Source organism: Syngnathus acus, chromosome 2 (genome assembly GCF_901709675.1).
Source record: "Syngnathus acus chromosome 2, fSynAcu1.2, whole genome shotgun sequence".
Classification (NCBI taxonomy): domain Eukaryota; kingdom Metazoa; phylum Chordata; class Actinopteri; order Syngnathiformes; family Syngnathidae; genus Syngnathus; species Syngnathus acus.
In genome coordinates, this window is record NC_051088.1 from 3559750 (window position 1) to 3572333 (window position 12584).

Below are 12584 nucleotides of genomic sequence, written 5' to 3' on the forward strand. Positions count from 1 at the left end.
CCGGACAGCCACTCGGCCGAGCGCCGGCCCCAGACTTCCATCCACGGAGGTTAAAGAGAGCTCCGTAGAGTAGGACCGGGCGTGCGTAAAAGCCATAATAGTTTTTCAAACCTTCTGTGTCACTCCAAATCATTAAATCCTTCAAACTCTTCGTCCTCCGTGTCACTTACAAACAAAGCCGCTAATGATGCCGGTAGCACGTGGGGCCCTTCGTCATCTTCGTCATCCCGTGATTAATCTTTGTCCTTTTTGTAAACAACCGCCGCGCCGCTGACGTCACTTGAAATTCAAATTACAGTAATCCCTTGCTACATCGCGGTTCGTTTATCGCGGTTTCACTTTTTTTTTTTTTTGAAAATTTTTGAAAAAATTCACATATAAGTCGCTCCTCAGTATAAGTCGCCGCCCCACCCAAACTATGAAAAAAAACGCAACTTATAGTCCGAAAATTACGGTACTTTGTTGTATCGCCTACGCAATAGACCAGGGGTCTCAAACTCCAGTCCTCGCGGGCCGCATTCCTACATGTTTTCCAAGTTTCCCACGTTAAACACACCTGATTCAAATGATCAGTTCATCCTCACGTTCTGCAGGAGCCTGATAATTGAATCAGGTGTGTTTAACGAGGGAAACTTGGAAAACATGTAGGAATGCGGCCCCCGAGGACTGGAGTTTGAGACCTCTGCAATAGACGAATGCGTGTGTTGATTTCTGCATCCACCCAACGAGCACCTCGGAACGCCACAAAGGGATAAGATTTTATTCGTCAATTGGTCATTTACATAAAAAGAGTGGATTCTTCTGCCTTCAAATACAATGGAAAACATCTTTATTCCCCACACACATTTATAAACGTTACAAAGCAATTATTACACCTGGCAATAACTGGGGACTCGTCATGTCTTTTATGATGTGAAATAGAATTGGTTAAGTATAGGGCGGCTCGGTGGCGCATTGGGTAGCACATCCGCCTCACAGTTAGGAGGGTGCGAGTTCGATTCCACCTCCGGCCCTCCCTGTGTGGAGTTTGCATGTTCTCCCCGGGCCCGCGTGGGTTTTCTCCGGGCACTCCGGTTTCCTCCCACATCCCAAAAACATGCTTGGTAGACGGATTGAGCACTCCAAATTGTCCCTAGGTGCGAGTGCGTATGGTTGTTTTTCTCTGTGTGCCCTGCGATTGGCTGGCAACCGGTTCAGGGTGTCCCCCGCCTACTGCCCGATGACGGCTGGGATAGGCTCCAGCACGCCCGCGACCCCCGTGGGGACTAAGCGGTACAGAAAATGGATGGATGGATGGTTAAGTATAAAACATGGAGACGTATACAGTTTTGCAGCCGTCTATAAATGGTTTGTGTTTAAGGCCCAGTGAAAAGTTTATATGGCCGCAGCCAGATTGGGAAGCTGCTTTTTGTGCACTTGTCCTCCGCCCAGCTGGCTCATATCTCTGAGAGTCAGTCACTCTCCATTGGGCAAGCAACAGCAGGGGAAGAGCAGCTTTCCTCCTAGCTACAGTTGGTATTTTATTTTCCAAGTCAAGGTCAGTGTGAAGTCCTTTATCTCTACTTATGTTGATTTTCTCCGGTCATTACGTAGGGACAGTTTCTCAGAAGTGGGAAATGGTTAAGATCCTCATCCTGGGAACTCCGAACACAGGAAAGACAGGTAGAGTGTAAAATAAATCAGTTCAGTCTGTTGGGCTGCCTCTGATTAATGCTTTACAAAGTGTGAAAATATGATTGCTATTATTTACTCATCACAACGACTGAGGATGAGCACCAGTTTAAACTTCCTGAGATGTTGATTCTGTGATTTCTGAACAGAAGTGTGATCTGCCTGTTTTATTTCCACAGCCTTGTGCGTTCGTTTCATGACCAAGCGGTTCATTGGTGAATATGACCACAAGAAGGGTAAGAGTTAACATTCAAGAATATAATATATATATATATATATATTCTTCCCTCTCACGATAGTCATGTGTTCCACCACAGAGGTGACCTACAGATGCTGTCGTCTGGTCGACCAGGAAGCTGTTGACCTTGAAATCTTGGATCCAGCTTCTAAGGTATATTTGTTGTTATTGTCACATCACCCAGAAACCCATTCCAAAGCCTTCACAACTTGTTACGTAAGCTCTTATTATTCAATTTCCAGTCAACACAAATGTTTTGATGCTAAGCCTCACTTGTTGTCTATTGCTGGAGAATTGGTGATTTAATCAAAAATGCTTGTTTCACTAGATTTTCATTTGTGTGTACTCATTTTAGGATTATTGTAGCATTTAATGAAAAAAAAATAACTCTTACAATTATATTAAATAAAAGCATTTAATGAACGGCCCACGTTTGCATAGCAATGTTGTATTTGTAGTTGTAGTATGCAATAGAAAATGTTGATTGTGAAAGGCAACTCATTCACATGAAGCGCTTTAAAGTAGACTTGTGGCATTGTGTGTGAGTGTGACAGGAGAACTGTGCGCCTTCTCTGGAGGCTTCCATCCGCTGGGCTGATGGCTTCTTGTTGCTCTATTCCATCACGCACCGCCAAAGTTTCTTGGAGGTCTCACGGCTCAAAAGACTCATTGACCAAACCAAAAGGAGTCTGGGTAAGAAAGGACTCGACTCTCAAACATGAGAGACCTCACACGAATTTGACAGCGACGTGGTTGCCTCAGAAGTAAGACATTGACTCCTGACTAACCCAGCTAAACACCAGAACCAGCATTGTGTGTGATGCGCACAGGAACGGCGTGTTCACTGTTTGCTCTCTGTGTAACCCTTGGATGAAAGCCTGCCTATTGTCACCTTGACACACGTGCGCACACACTCCGTCACCAGATACTCCCAATGTTGTGGAGATACGTACATACAAGTGTTTATGCATACACGTGACATTACTCATTAAATTCTCTACCAAAGACATACAAGTGTCCTAACACTCCGTTTGTGACGAAGCTGTCCCAGCAGTGCTGGTTGCCAATAAAACAGACTTGGAAATTGGCAGGGAGGTGACAACAGAAGAAGGACCACCTGCAACGTTTGGTTTAGGTTTTAAGTGCATTTTTAATTTTATTGCTTAAATCGCATTTTCTCCACGAGCTGAGCACGTTTTCTGAATTGTGCGCCTCCCGTCAGTCTGGTTAGGTTGGCATAGTAAAAAGTTCTCTAGGGGGCTTTAGAGTGCCGAGTTGACCACAGCGCATGAAAAAAAGGCCACCTGCAACTTTTGGTTTAGGTTTTTTGCGCTTTTTTATTTTTATTGCTTAAATCGCATTTTCTCGACGAGCTGAGCACGTTTTCTGAATTGTGCGCGTCCCGTCACTTTGGTTAGGTTGGCACAGTAAAAAAAGCTTTTGGGGGACTTCAGAGTGCCGAGTTGACCACGGCGCATGAAGAAATGACCACCTGCAACGTTTGGTTTAGGTTTTAAGTGCATTTTTAATTTTATTGCTTAAATCGCATTTTCTCGACGAGCTGAGCACGTTTTCTGAATTGTGCCTCTCCTGTCACTCTGGTTAGGTTGGCATAATAAAAAGTGCTCTTGGGGGCCGAGTTGACCACGGCGTATGAAGAAATGATCACCTGCAACGTTTCGTTTAGGTTTTATAAGCATTTTTAATTTTATTGCTTAAATCGCATTACAGGTTACATTCCAACATAAGCATAAAACTAATCTAGCTAGGTTATTTATTACAGGTTACATTCCAACATAATCATACGATCAAGATAATCTGGAAAACCCTGACAAGCAGCATTGTACAGTGAGCGTAACAGTGTGCTTTTCCCTCACTGTCTTAACAGTAAACAAATCTTGTGTCATCCAAACTAGCAAACTTAACATCTAAACTATAGATCAATAATTATTTCCAGAGATACACTACCGTTCAAATGTTTGGAGTCACTTAGAAATAGATGTCCTTGTTTTTAAAATCAAATTGTTATTTTTTTTCAATGAGGACAACATTAAACTAATCAGGAATACACTCTTTACATTGTTAATGTGGTAAAGGACTAGTCAAGCTGCAAACGTCTGTTTTTTTAATGCAATATCTACATAGGCCCATTTCCAGCAACCATCTCTCCATTGTTCTAATGGTCCATTGTGTTTGCTAATTGCGTTGGAAGGCTAATGGATGATTAGAAAACCCTTGTGCAATTATGTTAGTTTTCATGGAAAACATTAAACTGTCTCGGTGACCCCAAACTTTTGAACGGTAGTGTAGGTATTGTAAAATTAACCTATAGCTGTCTCTTTTGAGCAGGATTGCAGCAGTCGTTCAATAATGTTCAACAAAAACTAGGCTGTTCTTCTTTCAAATTTCCACTGTTCACAAACTAAACAAGTGTGCTACTATGTAGTGGTTGATCACTACAAGCTGTGAAAAAGCGTGATTGTGAACCTGTCTGGAACCCACGATGGAGGGGGTTTCACTATAGTATGAAATACCGTATTTATTCTAATTATCACCCAAGGCGATAATTAGAGAAGGTTTATGTCCAACAGGGGGGGTGGCCGATTAATAGAGAACACTTTTTGTCCGATCGCCAAGGGGCACTGAAATGGGCGATAATATGTACATTTTCCTTATGTAGTATGCAATACCTGCATCTCACTGGTGTTCTTAACACTAGAACAGCGGCTGTTCTGATCTACCTCTAAGAGCGGGGTGCGTCAATTGACGCTCCATCGATGCGACACGTTACCGTCGCACATCACATGTTGCGGACGTCATGTTATCGCGATCGTCTTGTTCGAGCGCACGCCCCGATAACGTAATTGTGTGAGGATATTGTAGCGGAGTGACGAGTGTAATTGTATCATAGTTTATGGAGAAAACCAATTTCAAAGGGACATTCGACGTGCTGTCAAATCAGTCATATTTAAACTTGCGCAATGACGTCGGCATGCGGTCGTGGAGGAAAGGTTTGGGGGGGAATTTTTAACAGAAGGTGCATGGTGGTGGCGCCTGATCTATCTTTACGCTTTCTACATTCAGACGGCGCTTGTCAGGGCGCTTGGAGCCTAACGAACGTTGCCATATTCAATCTTCAGTCTTTTGAGACACTCTGCCTTTTTGGGAGGGGCAGCACTGACACCCCCCTCCCCCCCTAACCCCTCATCAGATTATCGAGAGGCACTTGAGTCTGTATTAAATCGACATGTAAATTACAGATTTGGTTTCTTCTCAATACGAAAAAATTCATTGGAGTTGCAATGTGATTGGCAAGGACTGCCTAGATCTGAGTGGGATTCAGAGTAAAGCTTCAATGGACAGTACAGTTTCTCTTCTATTCTCAAATTGTTGGCTTGAGTCAAAACCAACAATTTGAGAAAAAAAAATTACAAAAATGTTCTGTAAGTGTATCTGAATTTGTATTTCCTAGCGCTGGAGTCAGGCCAAAGCCTTGCAGCTTCAAAAGCAACACTTTTGCGGTGACCCCAAAAATAGCAACCATTGCATTGGCAAACAGTGAAAAGCATTTCAAACACCTTAGATTAGTCAATCATTTATAATAATTGTTTTTATTTATAATAAATAACACGCTCCCACGTGGAATTGAAAAGGAATGTTGAACACAATGTGGCTCAACGACAGCGATAAACGGCTTCGGTTGCCAGAGAGGATGGCACGAGCCCAAAGACACTTCAGCAACATTTGCATACATTAAAGTAAAAAAAATTATTGCCTACGAATGGATCTTGACAGCCGATAATTACTAATGCACGCACATCATGACGGAAACTTTAGGGCGTTAGGGTTAGGCGTAATTAAGTCGCTTTCCTTCCTTCCCAATAGAGCGTCTGCAACATTCTGGGTGGGAACCTGGTGTCCATCCACAACGCCCTGGAGAATTTTTTCGTTCATCAACTGATTCTAGGAGACGACCGCCCGGACGACGCCTGGATTGGACTCCATGATGCCATTAATGTGAGTTCATTCTCACTGATTCATGACAAGTGTGCCACATGGAAAAGGAATTTGTCCTTCAGACTTTGTCTTGTCCTAAACTTGGAGGCCATCCAGTCGTCTCTTTCCTGACGGCTGGAGAGGCGGGGTACATACTGACCCGCTAGCCATTTGCATTCACACCTGGCGATGATGGAGAATAGCTCGCCATGAATGTTTTTCAAAGGTGGGAGGAATCCAGAGGAGCATGGCGAGGAGGAGCAAAGCCCACACAGGAAGGCCAGATTCAAACCCACAACCTCAGAACAACAAATGCATAGCGCATGGTCAATTGGTGTGCAAAACCTACGCAATGTGCTGTTTTCCAGGCAGACGACGACTTCATTTGGACCGACGGCACACTGGAAGATTTCCTAGCTTTCACCGGCTCAGAGCCCGACGGCACCGGCAACTGCATCCAGATCAATCAAAGCGGTGAGTCACAAAAATAGCATTGGGGTGAGATGAGGCTGGGTTGCTGCCGGCTGCCGCATTTCAATACCAATTTTTTCCAGATGGATGTTGGGCGGACATGCTCTGCACGGATGACCTTCCGTACATTTGCATAAGAGAGACATCCGTGTGGTGAGCGCTGGCGGCCCCACCTCGCAGGCTTCGCCTCACCTCGCCTCACCTCGCCGGCTTCTGCGCTGCCCGAGAGCAAACGTTAGCCGTGTCTTTGATTTTCCAGCTTGGCTTCTTTTCTCTTTCATTTTGTTTTTCCCCAAAAAGTACAGCAAAAATCAACTTTCTAATAAAACAAGGAACCTGTCTGCATTCAAATGGGAACGTTTGTGTATTACCGTAGATTTCGGACTATAAGTCGTGACTTTTTTCTCAAATTTTGAACCCTTTGGCTTATAGTCCGGTGCGGCTTATATAGGATTTGCTGTCTACGATGGGGCAGAGAGGTGTACCTGGTTTATGGATTTTTGGTGTGCCATAGATTCTGGGGATGATGTTTGCTGTGGCTATTAAGTGATTGTATGACTGTTTGTCTATTTTATTTTCAATGAGTAGTGGTTTAAGTAATGCTTTGAGTTTATTTTTCTTGTCTTCTGTTGGGTCTTTTTTTACTACTTCGTAGGTGTCGTCCTGTAGTAACTGTTGCATCGATTCTTCGTAAGTGTCTGTGTCCATAATTACTGTTGTTCTGCCTTTGTCCGCTGGGTGGATTGTAATGTCTTTATTTTTTGCTAGTGTGATCATTGCGTTTGCTTCCTGTTTTGTAATATTACTGGGTGGTGATTTTGCCGTTTTTAATATACCTGCAACTTCATTGCGTAGTGCCGCTTTTTGTCCTGGATTATGTATTTTTTCGCTTGCTAACTCCGTGGCTAAAATGAAATCATCGAGGGGTATGTTTTGGGTGTGATCGCGAAGTTGAGTCCTTTTGCTAGCATCATCAACAGGGACGAGGGAGCCTACATGCTCTCTACAACCTGGAACAGCATTCTAGACAGCAGAGGGCGTGACTCACCTGTCAAATCTGCCACGCCTTCATCCATCAGCTGATAAAGACGCGTCACAACCACACCAGTGACACTCTGATGAAGGCGGAAGTACAAGCCGAAACATGTCAGGTAATGCACCTAAAATCATTTGTTTGAGATAAAAGAACCAGTGAAGTGATTAAAAAGGAAAAACAAAATGAACTTAGTACAACTAGCTGTAAATAAAGTCGCAATAAAGTCTGTGTCGCTCTGCATTCGGCTATACTACCTTATCCATTACACCAGGGGAGCCCAAACCTTTTGCAAGGAGCGCCAGATTTGATAAAGTGAAGGGGCCCAGAGGCCAATAGTTTTTTCAGACATTTTTTAACTACAAAATAATGTTATAAAACAAATTTCATTGTCACAATTGTCTTTATTTTTCAAATGACAAAATAACCAAATATAAGCCATTCAGGCAGATGTGAACAACTCTAAAAACACAAATTCTGCCTTTCATTCATATCTGAAGAGTCAGATAACATTGAACAAACTGTTTGAAATATGAGTTTAAAATTATTTTTGCCTCATGAACATTTTAAACAGGAGTTATAAGTAATGCAAATTTGTCTGTTATTATTAAAACTTAAAACAAGTGAGTTTTGCTCTTGTCATTTACAATATCTTTCATAAAGTAATAGTTTGTGTCATGTCTACAGGTTTATAACATCAACAGTATTAACATGGGCACTTCGTAATATTTAATATTAAGTCATATTTAATTTTTATTTAATTTTGACTCACAGCCCCGCGTGAAGAATCGCTGTTGTGATGCCATTTCAGCTTGGAGCTGCTTCACTTTATCAGCACGGTCACTCCCTGTTAGCTTGTCGTATGTGTTAGCATGTTTAGTCTGGTAGTGTCTCTTTAGGTTGAAAACCTTAAACAAGGCAACCGTCTCTTTACAAATTAGACAAACACAATTGCCTTGATTTTCAGTGAAGAAGTATTGTAATTCCCATCTCTCTTGAAAGCGACGGCCCTCAATGTCAACTTTCCTCGTTTTCATTGCAGTCGCCGTGGCAGAAATGAGCGGAGAGGTGTTCGCGGCACGGATACAGACTGATATTACTAAAGTGGTGCTGCCACCCTTTGGTAAAAAGAGGTATTACAATTTCAAATTTCATGATTTATTTTTTATTTTTTTATTACTATTATTCAGTTTGACAGTGCAGGCGGGCCATAAATAATACATTATAAGACCGAAGCTGCGGGCCGTATCAAATCTGACCAGGGGCCGGATTTACACCGTGCATGGATGAAACCTGTCCAGATTGGTTCTGATCTCGATAGTCACGCTTTGAGTTTGACTGAACGAACTCAGGTCAAAGTGAGTCTTATCTGGGTCTTAAAATTTCAAATGTGAACCCACTGAGCATTTTCCGGTCTAATAGACGTCTATTAGACATCTATGTATATGGTGCCTAGACTTCTAGGCTAAAATCGGTCTAAAAGTCGTCTAATAACGAAAGTTTCTTAGACATCTATGCTTAGCCGTCTAAGCAAACATTTAGACGCGTCTGAGCATAGACATATAATGGAACATCTAATGTCTACGTTTAGACTTGTCTAAGCATAGAGGTTCAAATGACCGTTAATGGACGTCTATTCAATGTTAAATAAGGTTCCCTTTAATACCTTTAACCTGTGATCTTACCATTGTATAAATACATATTTTGATGTTAAAATGAACCAAAATGATAATTGAATCTAAATAAATGTATTTTTCAAACATTATCCAACCATCACAAACATGAATGTGCAATGTTTTTAACCATATCACGTTTATAAAAAAAAAGTAAAAATATACGTACATACAATATTTAAAAAATGGGGGCTATTTTAATATAGAACAAAACTACTAAGTTGCGACATAATCATAGACATATTTTTTATGTAGGACATATTAATTGATATTTCATTGACTGTAGTCAATGGGAAAGGCACCGACCCCCACCCCGAAAATAAGTGCAGCTCGTCACCGGAAAATTCAGCACAAGCGCAGAAGGTCAAACGCCGGGTAATGCGCTTCAACTCCAATAGATGGCGACGTCTGACGCTATTTAAAGTCTCACTCGCCTCACATTGATTTATCTCCCAAAACAAGCAATTGTTACACGGACTGACATTCAAGTAATGTGACACTGAGGAAAACGAAAAGAGACTGAAAAAAATAGGAGAAGACAGTCGACAACATGTCAACGATGTTGTCTTTGTGGCGAATACTATGCGACCACCTGCAAGGCTAAAATCTCCTCACCAATGCAAAATCCAGAAAAAATGTTGAATTCATTTATTTTTGTTCTCTTTGCCATTCTTGTTTGAGGGTTAAGCATAAATCAATATTCACCATCATGAGTGTCTACCCCACATGACTACGCTTGTGTCTCTTAAAAGCCGTGGAGTGAATGACGGTCATGTTGATGAGGAGGGTTAATGACATCACAGTGGTTACCTTGGAGATAAAAGGTCAAATGGCAAGTCAACACAGTCTTTTAGCTCAGAATAGACGATGAGTCATAGTGCATTACTACGTAAAGCCTCTCGCGGACTTGCTGCTCATGAATGGCCATGACGGGAACCTCCATTGTGATAGCAGAGAGGAAAAGAGTCAAGATGCTCAGAACTGATTTTTTCTTCACGGTTAACAGTTATTCATGCTAACAAACATTAACTTCATATTTTCAATGGGTGGAAAATAGTTGTACATTTCATAAAATATATGGTGTCACGTGACATGAGGTTTACAGGTTCTGTGGCAGACTACGACTCTTGAATACAGAAGCCAGAGGTGCCCCTGGCAGGTTGCTGTGTGTTGTAACATAACATAGATAGCATCTTTAAAACCAATAGCCTCTCCCTTAGGGTGTTCCCAACTTTGTAAAATGATATCAAAACAGGGGTAAAGAGAGATGGGATGACGATAACACAATAAAGGAAGTAGGTTGACGAGCATGAGATCATTATGTAACGATAGACAAGGCAGTGGCCATGGTTGGGTTGATAAGAGTTCTTTAACACTTCTGAAAATGGCCCAGATTTCGCAAAAACGGAGCAAATCCCCTGGCAAGCTTAGACAGATTCCAAAATGGCTTTGCAAGATTGAACTTGGGTGCTCGGAGCTAAATACCAATACTGGGAGGACCTGCTCACATGTGTAACTTATGTAAGAATTCATCCCAGGGAAACACCAATACCGTTTCAATTATTCATACTAAGATTTCTTTGCCTGCGACAGCGTAAACAGGTTTAAATTTACCTGACATATTCCAGCAAACTACTGATTGTAGTGAATATAAAATGTCACTAAAATCTAAAGGTGTCGTGTAAATGATCCTCTCACGGCTTGTGATGCAAATATACGTAGGTGTACACTGACAATAGGCCCGACTCCTCTCACTCTTCTAAATTACAGTCATGTTTGTCAACGTGGGGTCCAGAGCCGCAGGCTGCCTCAAGTTTTTTCAAAGCATCTTAGGACACACAGATTTAGTCGTGTTGGGACTCTGTAATCGGAACCTGACAGCCTTGCGGTGCCATGAAAAGTATTTGCCTTCTTCTCAAATTCTGATTTTTTTGCACACTTAACCCCACTTTAATGTTAAGCTCATTAAATACATGAGAATGTCAAAGGCTGAGGGTTGCCACGTGCCAGGCCAGTTGACTTTTGCGTATTTTCTGATTTTGTCAAGCTTTCTTTTCAACCATTCAACCCATCTGCCCTAGGGAACAGATAATGAAAATTCATCAGCGTTTTCTGAAGAATATTTGGAGTTTGCTGTTTTATTGCTGAGATATCCTGTGAACCCAAGTAAAAATAAATTGCAGTTATAAATGGTGATTTTATTTATTAAGGAACTATAACTATTCAAAGCTCTGTGTGAGAATGTGCTTGCCCCCCTCCACCTAATAACTGGTTGGGCCACCCTCAGCGGCAACAAATCAAAGCAAACATTTTCTATAGCTGGCATTGTGTCTTTCACATCTCTGTGGAAATGTTTTGGCCCGCTTTAATTTAGCATCACTGGAGGGGTTTTGCACATGAAAGCCCTTTTTAAGGTGAATCTGATTCAAATTCAGACTTTTGACACTCCAAAACCGACTTTTTGTTTTCTCTCTCAAGAGCTGAGCTCCACTGTGACTCAGGTACCAGCAAGGTAGGAAAGTAGGGTACTGTTATGCATTGGGATTATTAAAGACGAGTTAGACCTTTTCTGGTTGAAGTTGGACTCAAAATAAACTTTTAAACCCTCGAGCAGTTTTTAAAAGTCAAGTCAATTTGATTTATACAGCCCTTAATCACAAACATGTCTCAAAGACCTTCAGATGGCTACAGTTGACAATTCTTCTTGACATCCCAGGAGGGCAAGGAAAAACTCAAAAAACCCAAACTGCATGGGGAAAAATGAGAAACCTTGAGAAGTGACCGCAGATGGGAGGACCCCCTTCCAGGACCGCCAGGCTGCAACGGATGCAGAGTGGGCAACATTTAATGCTCAATGTGATATGAAACACTGTTAAACTAAGTTGTTCTCAACATGTTTCTTGCTTTTACAACACAACGTTTATTATTTATTTGTTCGCCCCAATATTAAGATGTTTACATCTACATTACTTTTACAAGAGTGCTGCACTCCTCTGAATGACTTTTCTTTTTTGCCTGTTGGAGTCAGTTAAAGGTCTTTTTTTTTGCCCTGAAGCTGCCTGATAAATACTTCCGCCTTGGTGTTGAGCCCCTTTGGCCACACCCTACACACCTGATGTGCTTGTATGTAATAAGCATTCACAGTATGTAAAATGTGCATAGAAATGACGAGGTGGTGAAAATAATTGTGCACACAGTGTGAATATGTTTCTCAGTTTGCATTGGCTTTTTCACTCAGTCAACTCTTGCTTTGCCCCTAGTTACCATGGTAACGAAATCCATGCTGCCGACACCGACTGTCTGTGTATCTAACTTACTGCATGTGACAGAGCCACCCATTCAAAAACAGGCTAATTTTAGCAGAATAAGAAATAGGGTGTATAAAGTATGCTATAATTCTTGTTCCTTATGATATTTCATGATGAAAGTATGTCACGACTTGAATACACTAATATGTTCTTTCATTTTATAGTTTTGTCTGGGTATGTGCGCCGCATCACGC

At 41.8% G+C, this 12584-nt stretch overlaps 2 protein-coding genes across 2 annotated transcripts; both read left to right on the plus strand.

Moving 5' to 3' along the window:
* The first annotated feature begins 1373 nt into the window (after positions 1 to 1373).
* Positions 1374 to 3076, plus strand: LOC119117463 (ras-related and estrogen-regulated growth inhibitor-like). The gene is made up of 6 exons (XM_037243745.1): positions 1374 to 1511; positions 1594 to 1662; positions 1851 to 1907; positions 1989 to 2062; positions 2464 to 2602; positions 2952 to 3076. The coding sequence occupies exons 1-6, from the start codon at positions 1379 to 1381 to the stop codon at positions 3074 to 3076; spliced, it is 597 nt and encodes a 198-aa protein (XP_037099640.1). The 5' UTR covers positions 1374 to 1378.
* A 1814-nt stretch (positions 3077 to 4890) lies between these two features.
* On the plus strand, positions 4891 to 6721 carry LOC119117478 (echinoidin-like). The gene is made up of 4 exons (XM_037243764.1): positions 4891 to 4920; positions 5795 to 5926; positions 6274 to 6379; positions 6460 to 6721. The coding sequence occupies exons 1-4, from the start codon at positions 4891 to 4893 to the stop codon at positions 6531 to 6533; spliced, it is 342 nt and encodes a 113-aa protein (XP_037099659.1). The 3' UTR covers positions 6534 to 6721.
* The last annotated feature ends 5863 nt before the right edge of the window (positions 6722 to 12584 follow it).